Source organism: Eulemur rufifrons, chromosome 15, assembly GCF_041146395.1.
Source record: "Eulemur rufifrons isolate Redbay chromosome 15, OSU_ERuf_1, whole genome shotgun sequence".
Lineage (NCBI taxonomy): Eukaryota > Metazoa > Chordata > Mammalia > Primates > Lemuridae > Eulemur > Eulemur rufifrons.
In genome coordinates this window covers 11,816,899-11,832,430 of record NC_090997.1, presented here as the reverse complement: position 1 = coordinate 11,832,430, position 15,532 = coordinate 11,816,899, and the positions used below count along the sequence as shown (strand labels likewise).

Sequence of the window (15,532 nt, the reverse complement as noted above, 5' to 3'; positions counted from 1 at the left end):
CTCTTTAATGCCTTCCCATGCTCTTAAGATAAAAATCAAAATTCTTAATCTGGCCTATAATAATAGCTCATTAACGGGTAAACAGACTCCTGGACAGTTTCAACTATATTAGAATATATCCTTTAACATAAAACTAATATGGGGGAAAACCAGTCATTTTTAGTATGTCTTATTGATAAAGTAACTGTAAAACGCTCTTAAATCTATACAATTTTGCTCCATGTTCAAGGATCTTCAAGTGTATTGGCTTTCCTCTGTTTACCATTTAGGTAATGCTCCTCCCTACTCTCGATTTTCTCAAGTGCTAGTTCCTCTGCCTGGACCCTCCCTCATGTCCTTGCATAAAAGATATCTTCCTTAGAGAAGCCCTCTCTGAACTGTGGGAAAAGGTCAAATCTCTTTACTATTCTCTCTTAAAGCAACCAAAGTCTTTAGAGTTTTCATTATAATTTCAATTAACTATTTATGAGAGTCTTTCCCACTATGTTAAGTTTGATCAGGGCAAGGATCACATCTGTTTTTGTTCACCGTTGCATTCTCAAGACTAAAACTGTGCCCAATAAATAGGTACTTAATAAATTTGTTGAACAAATTAAATATGAATTTTAATTGCTATATAGTGATTATGTAATGATGCCTTCAGAAGCAACCAGTGAAGCTCACAATCATCGTGATTCAATTGCCTTAGCTACCCCTTCCCTTATGGCGGTGTGGTGGGAGAGAAGGCCTTCTCAAATTGTGAGATGGTATACATATGCTGTCTGATTCTAATGTCAAGGATAAATTTGTTAAACCAATCCGCTTAATGGTAACTTATCATTTAAAACCTCAGGAAAGTATTATGAGAAAGTATAGATTTTTTTCCCCATCCTCTACTCTGAAGAGAGGGAAAGTATAGACTAAATTTAAATGACTTTTCCCCCCAGATTACTTTAATGTTAAAAAATGTGTTCTAATATATTTGAAGGTGTCTGAAATCTGCCCATTAATCAAATATTATTCTATTCAGGAATATACAGATTTTAGTTCTCTGTTATTTTAAAGCCTTACTTTTGTTAAGGGAAAACAAGAAAGTTCTTCTAGTTTTTCAGTACTTACAAGTGAAGGAACCGTGAATATCTGAACCGAGAGGTCTGCGATTGAAAACTCTCTGTCGTGGTCATCTGTCACATAATCACTCTGCAAACGCTCATAGTTCTATTAAGAAGGCAAAAAAAGGCAAGGAGTGCCAGCTATCAGTTACAAGAAAAGGTAAGCACTACTCACCAGAGTAGGTGCGGTGAAGAACTGGACAGACAGAGCAGTCACCGACACTGCTCGCTCGTGATCATCATCCATAAAATCTCTCTGCAACTGCTGGTAATTCTAAACAACAAGGGGGAGATTCACCTCTAATCCACATTGACCAAATGTTTAAAGATTATAATGAAAAGTCAGTGCTGGAGGAAGTCAGTAAGATAACACTGCTATACGAATGGTAACTGGAATGATTTCTACCAATTAATTCCTATATAAATATTGATTCATCGTGGAATCCTGTACAAGTATTGATTCTTCTGAATTACATGGGAGTTTACCAGCCCAAATAGGCAGTCACAGCTCCTACAATCCTGAGATGCCAACGTACACTGCTGGGGCTAAACCACAGCAGCATTACACTGTCTCTGCTGAAACAAGACTCTCATTACTTCTGGATGCATATCAGAATCATATGATGACTTTTGCAAAGTACACATGCTTGGGCCCCCACTCTTGGTGAATATGCTTCAGTAGATTTGATAATGGAACACAAACACATGTATTTTGAAAGAGCTCTCAGAATGATTCTTACACACTTCCTTGGTTAAGAACTCCTAATTCGAGTGAATACAAAAAATAAGTGGTTAGCTTAATCACATGCTGCTGAAAGGGAGAACTTAATTCAACTACACCAACAACTTAGAGTTCATGATTCTTAAATCATATCCATATACACATGTCATTTCAACTAAGATTATTGTTTCCTTATACGAACTTTAGTGAGAACAATATCATAATTCACACTGGCCTAAGTTTAAATTTGTCATTTCATATCGCAGACACTGCACAGATGGATACTCATGATACCATGGGAGGTGATGAACAAGAAGTATCACTGCTATAATTTTATTCATTGATAAAGAAAAAAGATTATTTATGAAGTTTCTTAGAATTTAAAATCAATACATATTACTGTCAGATGCTAATTTTTTGAAGCCTACATATAATCATGGGACATAGTTACTTCATATATAACCTGTTTTGTTATCAAAATTGAAAAACCACTTACTTTTGCAAATCGAACAGCAAAGAGTTTCTTGTATTTCAAATCCATAAGCAGACTGCTCATGAACAACTGATGATATACACTCCTAGCACCTTTTAGAAAAAGATCAGGGTGTGAGATAAGGATATACCAAATAAGCCAAAAATGACACTTCCAAAGTTCTTAATGTGATCAATTGTATTTTCTTTTCTTTCTTTTTTTTTTTTAAAGATGCGGTCTTGCTATTTTGCCCAGACCAGACTCAAACACCTGGGCTCAAGCAATCCTTCCACCTCAGCCTCCTGAGTAGCTGGACTACAGGTATGCGCCACCGCAACTGGTTTATATTTTAAGCCTCAAGAACAAAACCACACATTTTCCTTAGCACAAAATATTTGTAATCTACTTATTTATAAAATCAGGTTTTCTAAACATAATTTTGAAACAAAGTATAAAGGCTATTTATTTGGATCATGAACTCCTGCAAAATATTTTTCAAAGACTGCAATATTAAAAAACATAAATATATTTATTAAATATCTTCCTAAATGAAAAAACCTTAACATCTCAATTACTTATTTAGATACCCTGTATCTTAAAAGTAGTAAGAGATTCACCTTTCCATAACTTGGAATCACTAAGCATCAATCTATCCACTAGAGAAGAGTTTTCACCATCTGGCCCTTCTTGTAAACCAACTTGACATAAAATCCGGCGAAGGCCATCTTTAAATAGAAGGAAAAGTAAGGATGAGATAGCAACTTCAAATATTAAAATAAAGTGACATTTTAATAGATGTTCAAACGGATCTATAGAGTTTTACATATTTTATTAAAGATCAAATTTATTCAGAAAAAGTAAACATATTAACTATTTTATTAATATTTTCACAAAAAGGATATAAATTCCAAATCTTAATTCACACACCAATTCTTACTCCAGAATGTTAAAATATATGTCTATCATAAAGGCAATAACTTCTTGTGTTTTAATGTATTTAACTAAAGAGAAAAACATCTCCAAATCACTGAATACTGTTCTTTAAAAGCACTAATGCCAAATAAACCAGATTATAGTAAAATTGTTATACATCCCATGATAACTGAAGGTAGGTATAATATTAAATTGTGCTAACACTTAAAAAAAGGAATGCATGGCTTCTAAACTATAACATGTGACAGTGCATTTTATTAATGCTATACAAAATGTTCTTCATTCATTAAACAAAATTCACTGTGGCCCTGGCATGGGAGAGGCCCTGGAAGACAAATTCCTACATCATCTAAATGCTAAACTTTAGAAAAGTTCTTCAAATATTAATATAAGCATTAAAGTAACCAAATCTTTAACATCTTTTTGTTTCACCATAATTTATAATTTAAATCAGTGTTTTTAGTCTTCTTCAAGCAGGCAAAATAACCGGAAAGAAATGGAGTAACTTTTAAATTGAATTATAAATTTGCCAAATAGAATTAAAAAGGCTAAAGGCAAAACCTCATATAAATATTAAATATAAGCATTTAAATTATTGATAAATATCTTAAAGAAAATTGTCAGCAGGAAATTACTTCCATGATACTATTCATTAATACTGTACCACAGTACTTGGCATACAGGCATCCAATGGAAAACACCAAAAGTAAAGAATATGGGGCTGAGAAAAATAACTGGAAAGACATTTAGAAGGGAAGAAAACATGTTCTCCTAAACTTCCACGCCTCCATATTTACAACTATCAGTTCAGTGTGGTAATGCTCTTTATCACAGCCTTTCAACACAAATGTTTCAGAAATTTTCTTTATAGTAAACTGAATCTGAATGTCATTTATCCATAGCCTTGCCTAAAGAATAGCATGACAGATAGCTTAGATCTATCCCAATTTTACCCTTTAGTGTTACACACAAGATTTGTATTTTGGGGGACAAGAGGATTCTTAATTCTGTTACCATTACATAAAGAAAAATTATCTAACTTGTAGACTGTGGAAAAATTTTTAAAAATTCAAATCAATAACTTCCAATTTGCAAATTTTTAGAGTTGCAAATTATTGGTAACCAAAAGCTATAGCATTTAGAGACATTAACATTAGTGTTTTATCATTTAAATTCCTAATCACTTAGGTTTTTGTTTTTTTTTTTGAGACAGAGTCTCACTCTGTTGCCCCGGCTAGAGTGCGGTGGCGTCAGCCTAGCTCACAGAAACCTCAAACTCCTGGGCTCGAGCAATCCTCCTGCCTCAGCCTCCCGAGTAGCTGGGACTACAGGCACGTGCCACCAACTTAGGTTTTATTTACAGTAGGATTTTTCCAGCTTACTCAGTGGAAGAGCTCCAGAGGATGTTTCATTAAAAAAAAAAGATTTCAGAATCAAGTTTGTAAGATTTATATTGTATTAGCATATTAAAGTCCTTTATAATTATTTAACCCAATGTTTCCTGCATTTAACAGGGAATCCTTTGTGTGCATATAAAAAAATACTATAGGACAGAATTTGGTTTTTCTGTGTATACAGACAGTCTGAGATGGTATTCTAAAATGTGAAATTAAAGCAAGAAATTATTCCACTCGATATTTTTTCCAAAACAGTTTTGCAAGGGCATATGAGCTCATTTTAACAGATAATTAGCATAAACTTTTATGAACCTACCTGAATATCCAATAATACTTCCCAGCCAAGACAAAAGTTTCAAACCAAAATTCTGATGCGCGACAATAGATGAATGCATAACTTGAACTTTGAGTGGCTTTGTCTGTCTACTGGTATTTCTCTTAAAAAGAAATGGCAGGATTGAAAAACTAACTTAAAAATCTATTTTACTGGCAGAAAAAAGTTAACATTTTTATTTAATATAACCACACCATCATCATAGAAGAGTTTTTTACGCATGTGTGTAAGAAAACCACCACTGTGTTGGCCTTACTTGATTCAGATCCTAATTTTCTAAAATAATCTTAGGATTCAAAAAATAAGTCAGAAGGTCCAGCCAGCTTATGAGAGTAACTTGAATCTTTGGTTCTATATTTGAAAATCTGCCTTATCAATTATTAGTATAAATGATTTAAATGCTTAAACTTGGTTTACGTATTTTTTTTTTTTTTTTTGAGACAGAGTCTTGCTCTGTCACCCAGCCTATAGTGCAGTGGCATGATCATAGCTTGCTGCAACCTCAAACTCCTGGACTCAAGTGATCCTCCTGCCTCAGCCTCCTGAGTCGCTGGGACTGTATAGGCATGCACATACCCAGCTTCAACAGGTGTTTTTTTTTGTTTGTTTGTTTTTGACAGCAGACATCCCAACAGGTTTAAGGTGGTATCTCACTGTGGTTTTGATTTCCATTTCCCTAATGGTCAGTGATGCTGACCATGCTTTCATGTGCTTATGGGCCATTTGTATATTTTCTTTGGACAAACATCTATTCAAATACATAAACACTTTTTAAAATTCATTTTTTGTTTGAATCCTCTTTTCACCCTGATTCATCCCCTCTCCATAACCTACATTAACAGAGTAAGTCTTTGTGTATTTTCTGTATGCATATATATTATGTGTATATATTTATAAAGATCTTAATTTTGTTAGTTTGATTACAAAAATAGGATATTAGACATACTTTTATGCATCTTAGCTTTAATTTTTTTGTTAATGACATAACAATCTGGGGTATAGATTTATTAAAACATCCTCTACAGAAAAGTTTTCATGTTCACTTTATTTTCAGTCTTGTGAGACTAGGAAAAAAGCAGCATTGTACTGAACATCTTTTAGACACACTCACTGGTGCCTGTATTTCTATGGGATAATATTCCTAGGAGAGGTAAAGCTTTAACAGATATTACTAGATTGTTTTCCAAAAATGCTGCAGCAATTTATTTTTACATGTGTATTCCTATTCTCTGCAAACAAGATTTTTATCACTGTAATTTCATGTATATTGGGCACCTAGATTCTCTCTGTTGTGATCTGTCTTTTTATATCCTTTGTCCACTTTTCTATTTTATTGTTTGTTCTCTACTTGATAATCTATAAGAATAGTTTCTGATACATTATTACATTGAATATGTTCAGATTATCAAGGAAGAATCTCTTAAACAAGCCATAAAACAAACAAATCATAAAGGAAAAGATATATTTGCTATTAATACATTAAAGTTTAAAGCTTTTCCTCAATGAAAGGAATCACAAACTTAAATGAGTATGAAAAAGACAATCCAACACAAAAAATGGGTAAAAAATAGGAACAGGAAATTCACTGAAAACTTAAATGACCAATACAATAAATATAAAATAGGATACTTACAAATGAAGAAAATGCAAATTTACCTCGTGAGATATCATTTCATATACATCAGATTGGCAAAAATTTAGACAATTTGACAATATAGAGTTTTGACAAAAATGTGGAGAAATGGGAACTCTCACACGCTGTTGATGAGAATGTGTGTGAGTGTGCACGTCTGCATGTGTGTATGTTTTATGAAGTGGGAAAGTGAGGAAGGGAGGGTCAATTTCCTTTTCTTTTTTTTTGAGACAGAGTCTCACTCTGCTGCCCTGGGCATAATCATAGCTCACTGCAGCCTCAAACTCCTGGGCTCAAGCAATCCTCCTGTCTCAGCCTCCTGAGTAGCTGGGACTACAGGCATGCACCACCACGCCCAGCTAATTTTTTATCTACCATTTCCTATTTTCTTGCTCAGGCTGATCTTGAACTCTTGAGCTCAAGTGATCCTCCTACCTCGGCCTCCCAAAGTGCTGGGATTACAGGCGTGAGCCACCGTGCCCAGCCCGCAACGTATACTGATACCACAGTTTTGGAGATGAACTAGGCAAAATCTATTAAAGTTGAAAATGTTCATACTCTAAGAACTCAGAAATTCCATTTCTTGGAAACTTTTGCATCTGTGCAACAAGGAGACAAAAGAATGTCCATACCATAGCAGGAAAATTTGTCACAGCAAAAACCTGGACACAGCCTAATTGTCCATTAACGGGAAAATGGATAAACTGGTATAATCATCAATGGCATACTTTACAATGGTTAAAAAAAATGAATTAACTACCACAACATGTATCAACATACATAAATCTAAAACAACACTGACATGAAAAGGCAAGTTGCAGTATAATACATTGAGTATAAATCTTGTTATATAATGTTTACAGGCTGTCAAATCAATATATATATTATCAACAGATACTTAATATATGAAGTATAAAGGCATGCAAGAGAATCAAAAAATTAATGAAAGTATTTATCTTTACGGAAAGAGGAAGGGTAATGGGATTAAGAAGAGATAATACATGGGCCTCCATACTATTTATTTAAAATTAGTATAAGGAAACTAAGATATAATGTGGGCACACAGGTGTTTGTTGTGTTGTATCTATTTGTCTGTATATTTAAAATGTTTTATAATACATAAAATTATGATATATAACCTGAACTTTTGTACCCCCATAAGCTGAAATAAAAAAAAATATATATAAAATTACGTTTTAAAAAGAACATTTACATAAAATGCAGTTACATGGAATAATGAAAAAATATATATATATTTTTTGAGACAGAGTCTTGCTCTGTTGCCTGGGCTAGAGTGCTGTGGTGTCAGCCTAGCTCACAGCAACCTCAAACTCCTGGGCTCAAGTGATCCTCCTGCTTCAGCCTCCTGAGTAGCCGGGACTACAGGTGTGTGGCACCACGCCTGGCTAATTTTTTCTATTTTTAGTTGTCTGGCTATAAAATAACTTAAAAAAATAGATCTAAATGTGGATAATAGTTCTCTTTTAGAAAAATAATATACTAAGTGCCATTAAGATATGGAGTGTATCTTGCCATAATGTACCAAGAAACAACTTTCCCCCTGAATTCTAATTTTGGTGGTAAAGGCCAATTTAATTCCTAAAACCTAATGTTAATTAAAAACAAAACAAAAAGCAAAAAACTGTCTAATACTTTTCTCTGATGGAGAAATAGGAAGACAGAAAAGATTTATCTTATCCAAATATTCATATCTATATCAATCTTACATAGCTTAAAAAACTAGATAAAGCAATAATGCAATACTCAAGAAACATTATCTTTAAACATAATTTTTGGTTGACACTGGCATACATTCATGAAAGCAGAAAAATGTGTTCATAAATACTGAAATATGAACATAGTTTTAAACTAATAAAAAATAATAATATAAGCATGTTTTAAAATTACTTACCACAATTACTGATTTTGCTTGCTCACAGTATTGGAAATCTCCATATCGAACTGACCTACGTCCCTGTAAATAAAGATATTTAAAATTAACCTGGAAAAATATTATATTCAATATTAATAACTTTTTAGCCAGTAAACTAACATGTTTGAGCATATAACTCTAATTAATTTTTAATATTTATAACGTCCATCCTACTCATTAGTGAAAAGTAAATTAAAATTTTCCTTCAAAGCTATCCTAACTTTTTTTGAGCCATTAATAAGTATATTTCCTTGAACAACACAATATTTGTTCTTCTAGGCTTCTATAATTTCCATTTTCATAAATCACTGGATAGAACGATGGTAACCGTATATTTCCTCTTCAATTTTCTATCTCGTAATAGCTTAAGTTATACCCAATACATTTGGGCCAATATGCAAGTGAAATTTTTAAAAAAGCCTAGACCTTTAACTCAATTTTCTGGGGTAACTTATCTGTAGTAAAAATTCAATTTACTATGTGGTATCAATAAGATAAAATTACTTACATCTCGATCTACTGTAGTTGCAAACCCAATGGCTTCTTTTTGTGTACAGTTAACAGCTTTCTGAAGAGTATAAATAACTTGTTCATACGTGTGAACTTCATCATTAAACAGCATGCAATAGTAGGTGTCACTCTTCTCTCTGTGTGATAAAACATTAATGATATATTAGATTGTCTATTTGCATGTTATCTTGTTCCAGGTTGATTTATTAAGAGGATATTTTGTCCTACAGAATGTGCTCGGTACTGGGCACATATCTGTTAAAGAATTCATCTGTGGCCCGGTGCGGTGGCTCAGGCCTGTAATCCTAGCACTCTGGGAGGCTGAGGCAGGTGGATCACTCGAGGTCAGGAGTTCGAGACCAGCCTGAGCAAGAGCGAGACCCCAACTCTACTAAAAATAGAAAGAAATTATCTGGCCAACTAAAAATATATATAGAAAAAATTAGCTGGGCATGGTGGCACATGCCTGTAGTCTCAGCTATTCGGGAGGCTGAGGGAGGAGGATCACTTGAGCTCAGGAGTTTGAGGTTGCTGTGAGCTAGGCTGACGCCACGGCACTCCCTCTAGCCCAGGCAACAGAGCAAGATTCTGTCTCAAAAAAAAAAAAAAGAATTCATCTGTGGTCACTGTGCTCTAAGATACTATAGTCTGGTGGGAAAAAACAGATATTGAACATATAACTCTATATATACTGGTTTTCATCAAGAACAGCAGGATGCTAGAGGTATAATAGGTCTGGGGGTACAGAGAAGAACTTCTAGGGAAGTAATCTGACATTCAAAGTCAGAACTGGCTATCAGTGGTTCTCAAGTGGGGGTAATTCCCCTTCACCTCCCACAGCTGACCATTTGGCAATGTCTGGAGATATTTTTGGTTGTCATGACTGTGGCTTGTTGGTGCTCTTGGTATCTAAAGGGTAGAGGCCAGGGATGCTACTATCTTGCAATCTTCCATCTTTGCCCCCATAACAAAGAAGTAATCTGGTCCCAAATGCCAATAGTGCCAAGGCTGAGAAACCCTGGGCTAGAGGAAGGTGAAAGCAAAGGTGCTGAGGTGGCAGAGGTAAATACTGGGACCTGGAGCACAGGGAGGTAGGAGGAGATCAGTATGAGATTAGACTGGTCTGGAGAGAGGCAGAAATCTTGAACATCTTATAATGGATTTTGATTTTTGCCATTGTAAGGGCAATCAAGGATTTGAAATAGGAGATATGATCAGATTTGCCTTGAAGTTCACTTTGGCTGCAGTGTAGAGAATGACTCTTAAGTGGCAAGAGTGTACATGGCAGTCCAGCTAGGAGGCTGTGTTGCCCGAGGATGAAATTAAGGTAATTTGGAGGAGGATGGTAGTAATGGAAATGAGCAGCAGAACAATTTGAAAGAGGGAGAACCAGCTGAAGTTGGTATCTAAGTGAATATGGGTGATTCAGGTTTCTGAGTAGATGGAAACTAAGATGGGAAACATTACAAGAGAAGCAAATTAAATTCTTTTCCCTTCCCTGCTGGTGGCCCTGAGCCTACAACAGAACAAAATAAATACAAAACTATTCTATTCTCTAGGGTCTAAGCTTAGATTTTAGATCAATGATTCCCAAACCGAAGTAACATGAAGTCATGAGGTACTAAGTCATTTTCAACATCTCCAAAAAGGTAGATTATAGTAACATCTCATTTTATTAGAAAACACTTAACCCACAACTTCAATTATCTGAAACACTACTGAGAAAGCAAAAAAGAAACACAACCAATGTCCCTCAGATCCTCATTCCAGCTAGTATGCATCTTTAACTATGAATACACTTCCAATAGTTTTGGTCTTTAAGTAAAAGAGAAAGTTGTTTGAGGCAAGCACACTAACAAGGAAAAGTAAGCCCTAACCTTAATATAGCTATGGAAGAATGCAGTCTCTGGTCACAAGTTTGTGATCTCAATGATCTAAGTAAAAATGGTAGATATAAACTAGAAAAGCATTGAGTTTGAGCATTTATTCAAATCAGAAAACTCACTTATGTCAAAGAGCTCATTCTCTTAATGATATATGATAAACAAAACAATAAGTAGAGTTGTAAAGTTAATCTACCAATTTTATCACACAATCAAAGAGAAAACTGCTTATGCATGAAACCAGTTACAGAGTTTTGACGTAGTTTAAATATGGCTACAAACCAACTAACCAACAGAGAGAAACCTCCACCAAGAAACTGGATCACACACACATTTAAAAACTATAAAACCAATGATGGTTACTGTTCTGATAAAAACTGATTTTAAAAAAACAATTATATCCTATCCTAACTGTATGGAAGTTAATATTTAGCAGTTCCTCATGCACAAAGAATAAATAGGTTATACTTACGCCATCTCTAAATCTGCTGGCAATTCACTTTCTTTTTCCCAGGTTAATATCTCTACTGCATACCGAAACATAATAGCAAAAATGTTATAAGTTCGTGCTATCACATCTTCTGACAAATGCACAAGAGGATCCTGAGAGAAAGAACAGAAAAAAGGCAACAACCATGTTAAAGGTACATTAATTCTCTTTCCCATTCTGCCTCCAACCCTCAAAATAACATAGTAAAAAGGTGACTGGTCTTCCAGCTTCAGCTTCCCTTCAATGCATTTGATCTTACAGATTACAGCCTACAAAACAAAGCTTTCTAAAATGTTTAGTTCAGAATAATCTCAGTTATTGAATCAACTGAATCAAAATATTCAATGGCACTCCAATGCCTAATGAGTAAATCTAAACATTTTAGAATGGCATTCCAGGATCTCTAAAACCTAATATCAAACTTTCTTTATAGCTTCATATCCTACTAACCCATAATTTCTAGAACAAAGGAATATTATCTAAGGACTGAGAACTAATATTTACTTTTATAGGTAGAAAGGAGAGCTTGATTTTGACAATTTTAAAAGTGAGAACTCAACCAAGGTCAGAAAACTGTCCCTTGATGTTGTAAGAATCACTCACTTGTCCACTTTCTCTCAGCAGGGTAAGATGTGTACGCATGTAAACGGGGAACTCCATATATTACACTTAATAGTGAAAAAGTCACTAAATTTTAGGTTAATGTAAAAAAATATTATTTTAAACATATACTATGTCTATTATGGTATCTTTCAATCAAGGTTGGCAAAATGTTCTACATAATCTTTAATCTTAATGGTTTATCTTAAATCTAAACACTTTGTTTAGCTTCATGGCTAAATAGCATTACATTCATTTCTCAAATTAAAAAACCAGTATGTTCCAACATCATGGGATGGGAATCGGTACATACTTGTGTGTACATAAAACACATATATGACACACAATATTTTTGTATATTCACACCAAAGATAAGCCTAGTGGAACTGATATAAAACAAATGGAGAATGTGGAATAAAAAAAGAATGGATCAGAAGATTGAAGAACATTGGAAAAAATGTATTAAAAAAAAAAAAGAAGGGAGAAAAAAAGGACAAAGATTCCTAAAGGAGATGGGTCTAGGGCCTGAAGAAGGCAAATTTACTTTCTCAGTAAGAAGCAGATTTTCTAAATTTTCATAGCACCTTTTACCTGTAACTCTTCTCATATAGGTTGCTTTATATGTCCCCTCAACGTTTTTTTTTTTTCCTACTAGCAAGGTTCATTACTACTTGCTATGGAGGGTTTAGAAGTCATTAATATGGTAAAACCATCTGTGCAAAGAAAGAACATAACTGGTACCTCCTGGGGATTCAAAAAAGAGTAGGTATTAATAATAACATGAATCTTATGCTACACCAAAATAGAAAGTAGGATAAAAACTCAGCTTTCTTGGTGGTATTATCTCACCAAATAGTTATTCCATTTCCTATAATTACATCCCATAATACAAAACATTTAGGGACTGAAGAATTTGATAAATAGGGTTTATAAAAATTTAATGGTACAGGGACAGAAACAACCACTAATTCTTGAGAATCCTAGCCAGCAGTGTCCAAACTCTATTCTACAAATTCCTGGTCCTGGGAGAGATATCTTCTATTTGAATAAACATGTCAGTTTAAAAACATATTACATATTGGAGATCACCAACTGGGAATTTGCTGTGACGTTAACCCAGTTTGAGGCAGGTCTAGAAATACCAATTCTTCTGCCATCTTTGTACATACATTTTAACTTCTTAAATGTGTCACTGATTGTAAAGACATATGTACAATGGTAAACTAAATGCCAGGAAAGACTAAGGCACTTATGCTCAAAGTGCTCTTATCATGGCAAAAATCAGTTGACATAAGTAAATAAATGACATCTTATCCTATGTTGTAATATCTATTACTACTATTAATAATAATTTAAGTTCTGTTCTTTGATTGCATTTATGTTACAGATTGTAACTCATCTGTTGGTAAGCTGACTTTGCTTTACTCTTCTTTCAAGCTAGAAGAAAGAAAGGCATGCTGTTAAAAAGGTTATCAGTGGTTATCTTAGAAGATAGTAGGAATCATGGAGAACTTTACCTTGTATGTGTTATACTCTTGTAATGTTTGCATTGTAAATGTAAGCATGTATTATAATAAAGATTTTTAACTGTCCTCATATTCAAATAAGGTGTGAATGAGGATTTTTTCCATACAGCCCAACCAAAAACATAGAGATAAACCAGAAGCTGAATAGTCACCAAAACAAACTCACTTACCTCATGAATTGACTTTCTCACAGCTAAACAACATACATTTCAACTTATAAGAGTAAATCTATTAACAACTTTAATCTGCTTTATTTTTTTTGTGTTAGAATTTGTATTGTATTAAGAATTTGAGGCCGGGCGCGGTGGCTCACGCCTGTAATCCTAGCACTCTGGGAGGCCGAGGTGGGCGGATCGTTTGAGCTCAGGAGTTCGAGACCAGCCTGAGCAAGAGCGAGACCCCATCTCTACTAAAAATAGAAAGAAATTATATAGACAGCTAAATATATATATAGAAAAAATTAGCCGGGCATGGTGGCGCATGCCTGTAGCCCCAGCTACTTGGGAGGCTGAGGCAGGTGGATTGCTTGAGCCCAGGAGTTTGAGGTTGCTGTGAGCGAGGCTGACGCCACGGCACTCACGCTAGCCTGGGCAACAGAGTGAGACTCTGTCTCAAAAAAAAAAAAAAAAAAAAAAAAAAGAATTTGAACTGTATTGTATTGAATTAGAATTTATATCAGAATTTCATTAAAAAAAATTCTGCTAAAAATGTTTTTAAAAACCAGTATAATGTACTATCAAAAGTTTCATTACTACAGTCTATGCTACATAGGTTTAAATCACAGTTCCAGCACTTATTAATACCATGAGGGACACTTTGGTCAAATTTTAATCTAAAACTCAAATTTCTATAAAATATTGGTGACAGCAGTATCTATCTTATGAGGCTGTTTTGAGAATTATTAATGAATGAGATAGACCAAGTAAAGTGCTTAGTATTATATCTAGCTATTAATAATTACTGATCTGAATTCAAATGAGATGGGAGCAGTATTTGTAGATGAAAACTTCAGATTATAAAAATCTTTACTAAGGTTGTTTGTTCAGTTAATTTGTTATTTAATTAAATCTCATTCCAAAAAGGAATGACAGCAATTTAAGAAAACATCTAAGTCCCAGCTACTCAGAAGGTGGAGGAGGGAAATCATTTGAGTTCAGGAAAGAGAGAAAAGCTTGGATAACATAGCAAGACCCACATCTCTAAAAAATTTCTTTAAAAAACTTAAAAGAATACATCTAGTAAAGTGGTATAAAAATAGATGTACAAAGCAGGTAAAAGGAAGATAAAGGTAGGAAAATAAATTGAAGTCAAGACAACATTTATTTATAAATTCAGATCACATAAATTTCCATAGAGCTGCTACAGATAGACTCAGTTTCCAAACGTTTGGCTCTTTTTCCAGAAGCCTCAACAGAAGGAAACACAATCAGTTCTGAGATTCACACCAAGAAAAACACAACATTTCCTAAGGTAGAGACCTATGAGAAATTTCTTATGGACTCCTACAAATATCAACAAAGGAGATAACACATAGTATGTGTTAGTTCACAACTAGGAGAGATACTATATCCCAATACCCTCGCTACTCACTGCCACGCCCAAGGGGCCATTTGGAAACCTGGTTGGACATTTTTGTTGTCATAGCGGTGGGAGATGCTACTGCCATTTAGTGAGTGGGAATCAGGTATGCTAAACACAATACTTCTGACAGCCTATAAAACAAACTTTCTGTAAAGAGTCCGACAGTAAGTGTTTTAGTCTTTGCAGGCTATATATTGTCTCTGTTGTAATCACTCAATTCTGCCATTATAGTGGGAAAGCAGCTATAGACAATACATAAAAAATTAAGCATGTAGCCAGGCATGGTGGCGCATGCCTGTAGTCCCAGCTACTAGGGAGGCTGAGGCAGTAGGATCACTTAAACCCAGGAGTTTTTTTTTTTTTTTTTTTTTTTTGAGACAGAGTCTTGCTTTGTTGCCCTGGCTAGAGTGAGTGCCGTGGCGTCAGCC

The 15,532-nt window shown here is 34.5% G+C and overlaps 1 protein-coding gene across 6 annotated transcripts in view; it reads right to left on the bottom strand.

The window, feature by feature from the left end:
• The window catches only part of UBR2 (ubiquitin protein ligase E3 component n-recognin 2), a 107,479-nt gene that overhangs the window by 63,815 nt on the left and 28,132 nt on the right, over positions 1-15,532 (bottom strand). For 5 of the 6 annotated variants that reach the window (XM_069488722.1, XM_069488720.1, XM_069488721.1 and 2 more), the window contains exons 5-11: positions 11,380-11,510; positions 9,023-9,161; positions 8,494-8,556; positions 4,931-5,051; positions 2,902-3,009; positions 2,309-2,397; positions 1,099-1,197 (exon numbers count right to left, since the gene is read on the bottom strand). In XM_069488722.1, coding sequence (XP_069344823.1) covers positions 1,099-1,197; positions 2,309-2,397; positions 2,902-3,009; positions 4,931-5,051; positions 8,494-8,556; positions 9,023-9,161; positions 11,380-11,510 — 750 coding nt within the window. Of the gene's footprint in view, positions 1-1,098; positions 1,198-1,266; positions 1,366-2,308; positions 2,398-2,901; positions 3,010-4,930; positions 5,052-8,493; positions 8,557-9,022; positions 9,162-11,379; positions 11,511-15,532 lie in introns of all 6 variants that reach the window. The other variant, XM_069488719.1, reaches the window with a different exon arrangement.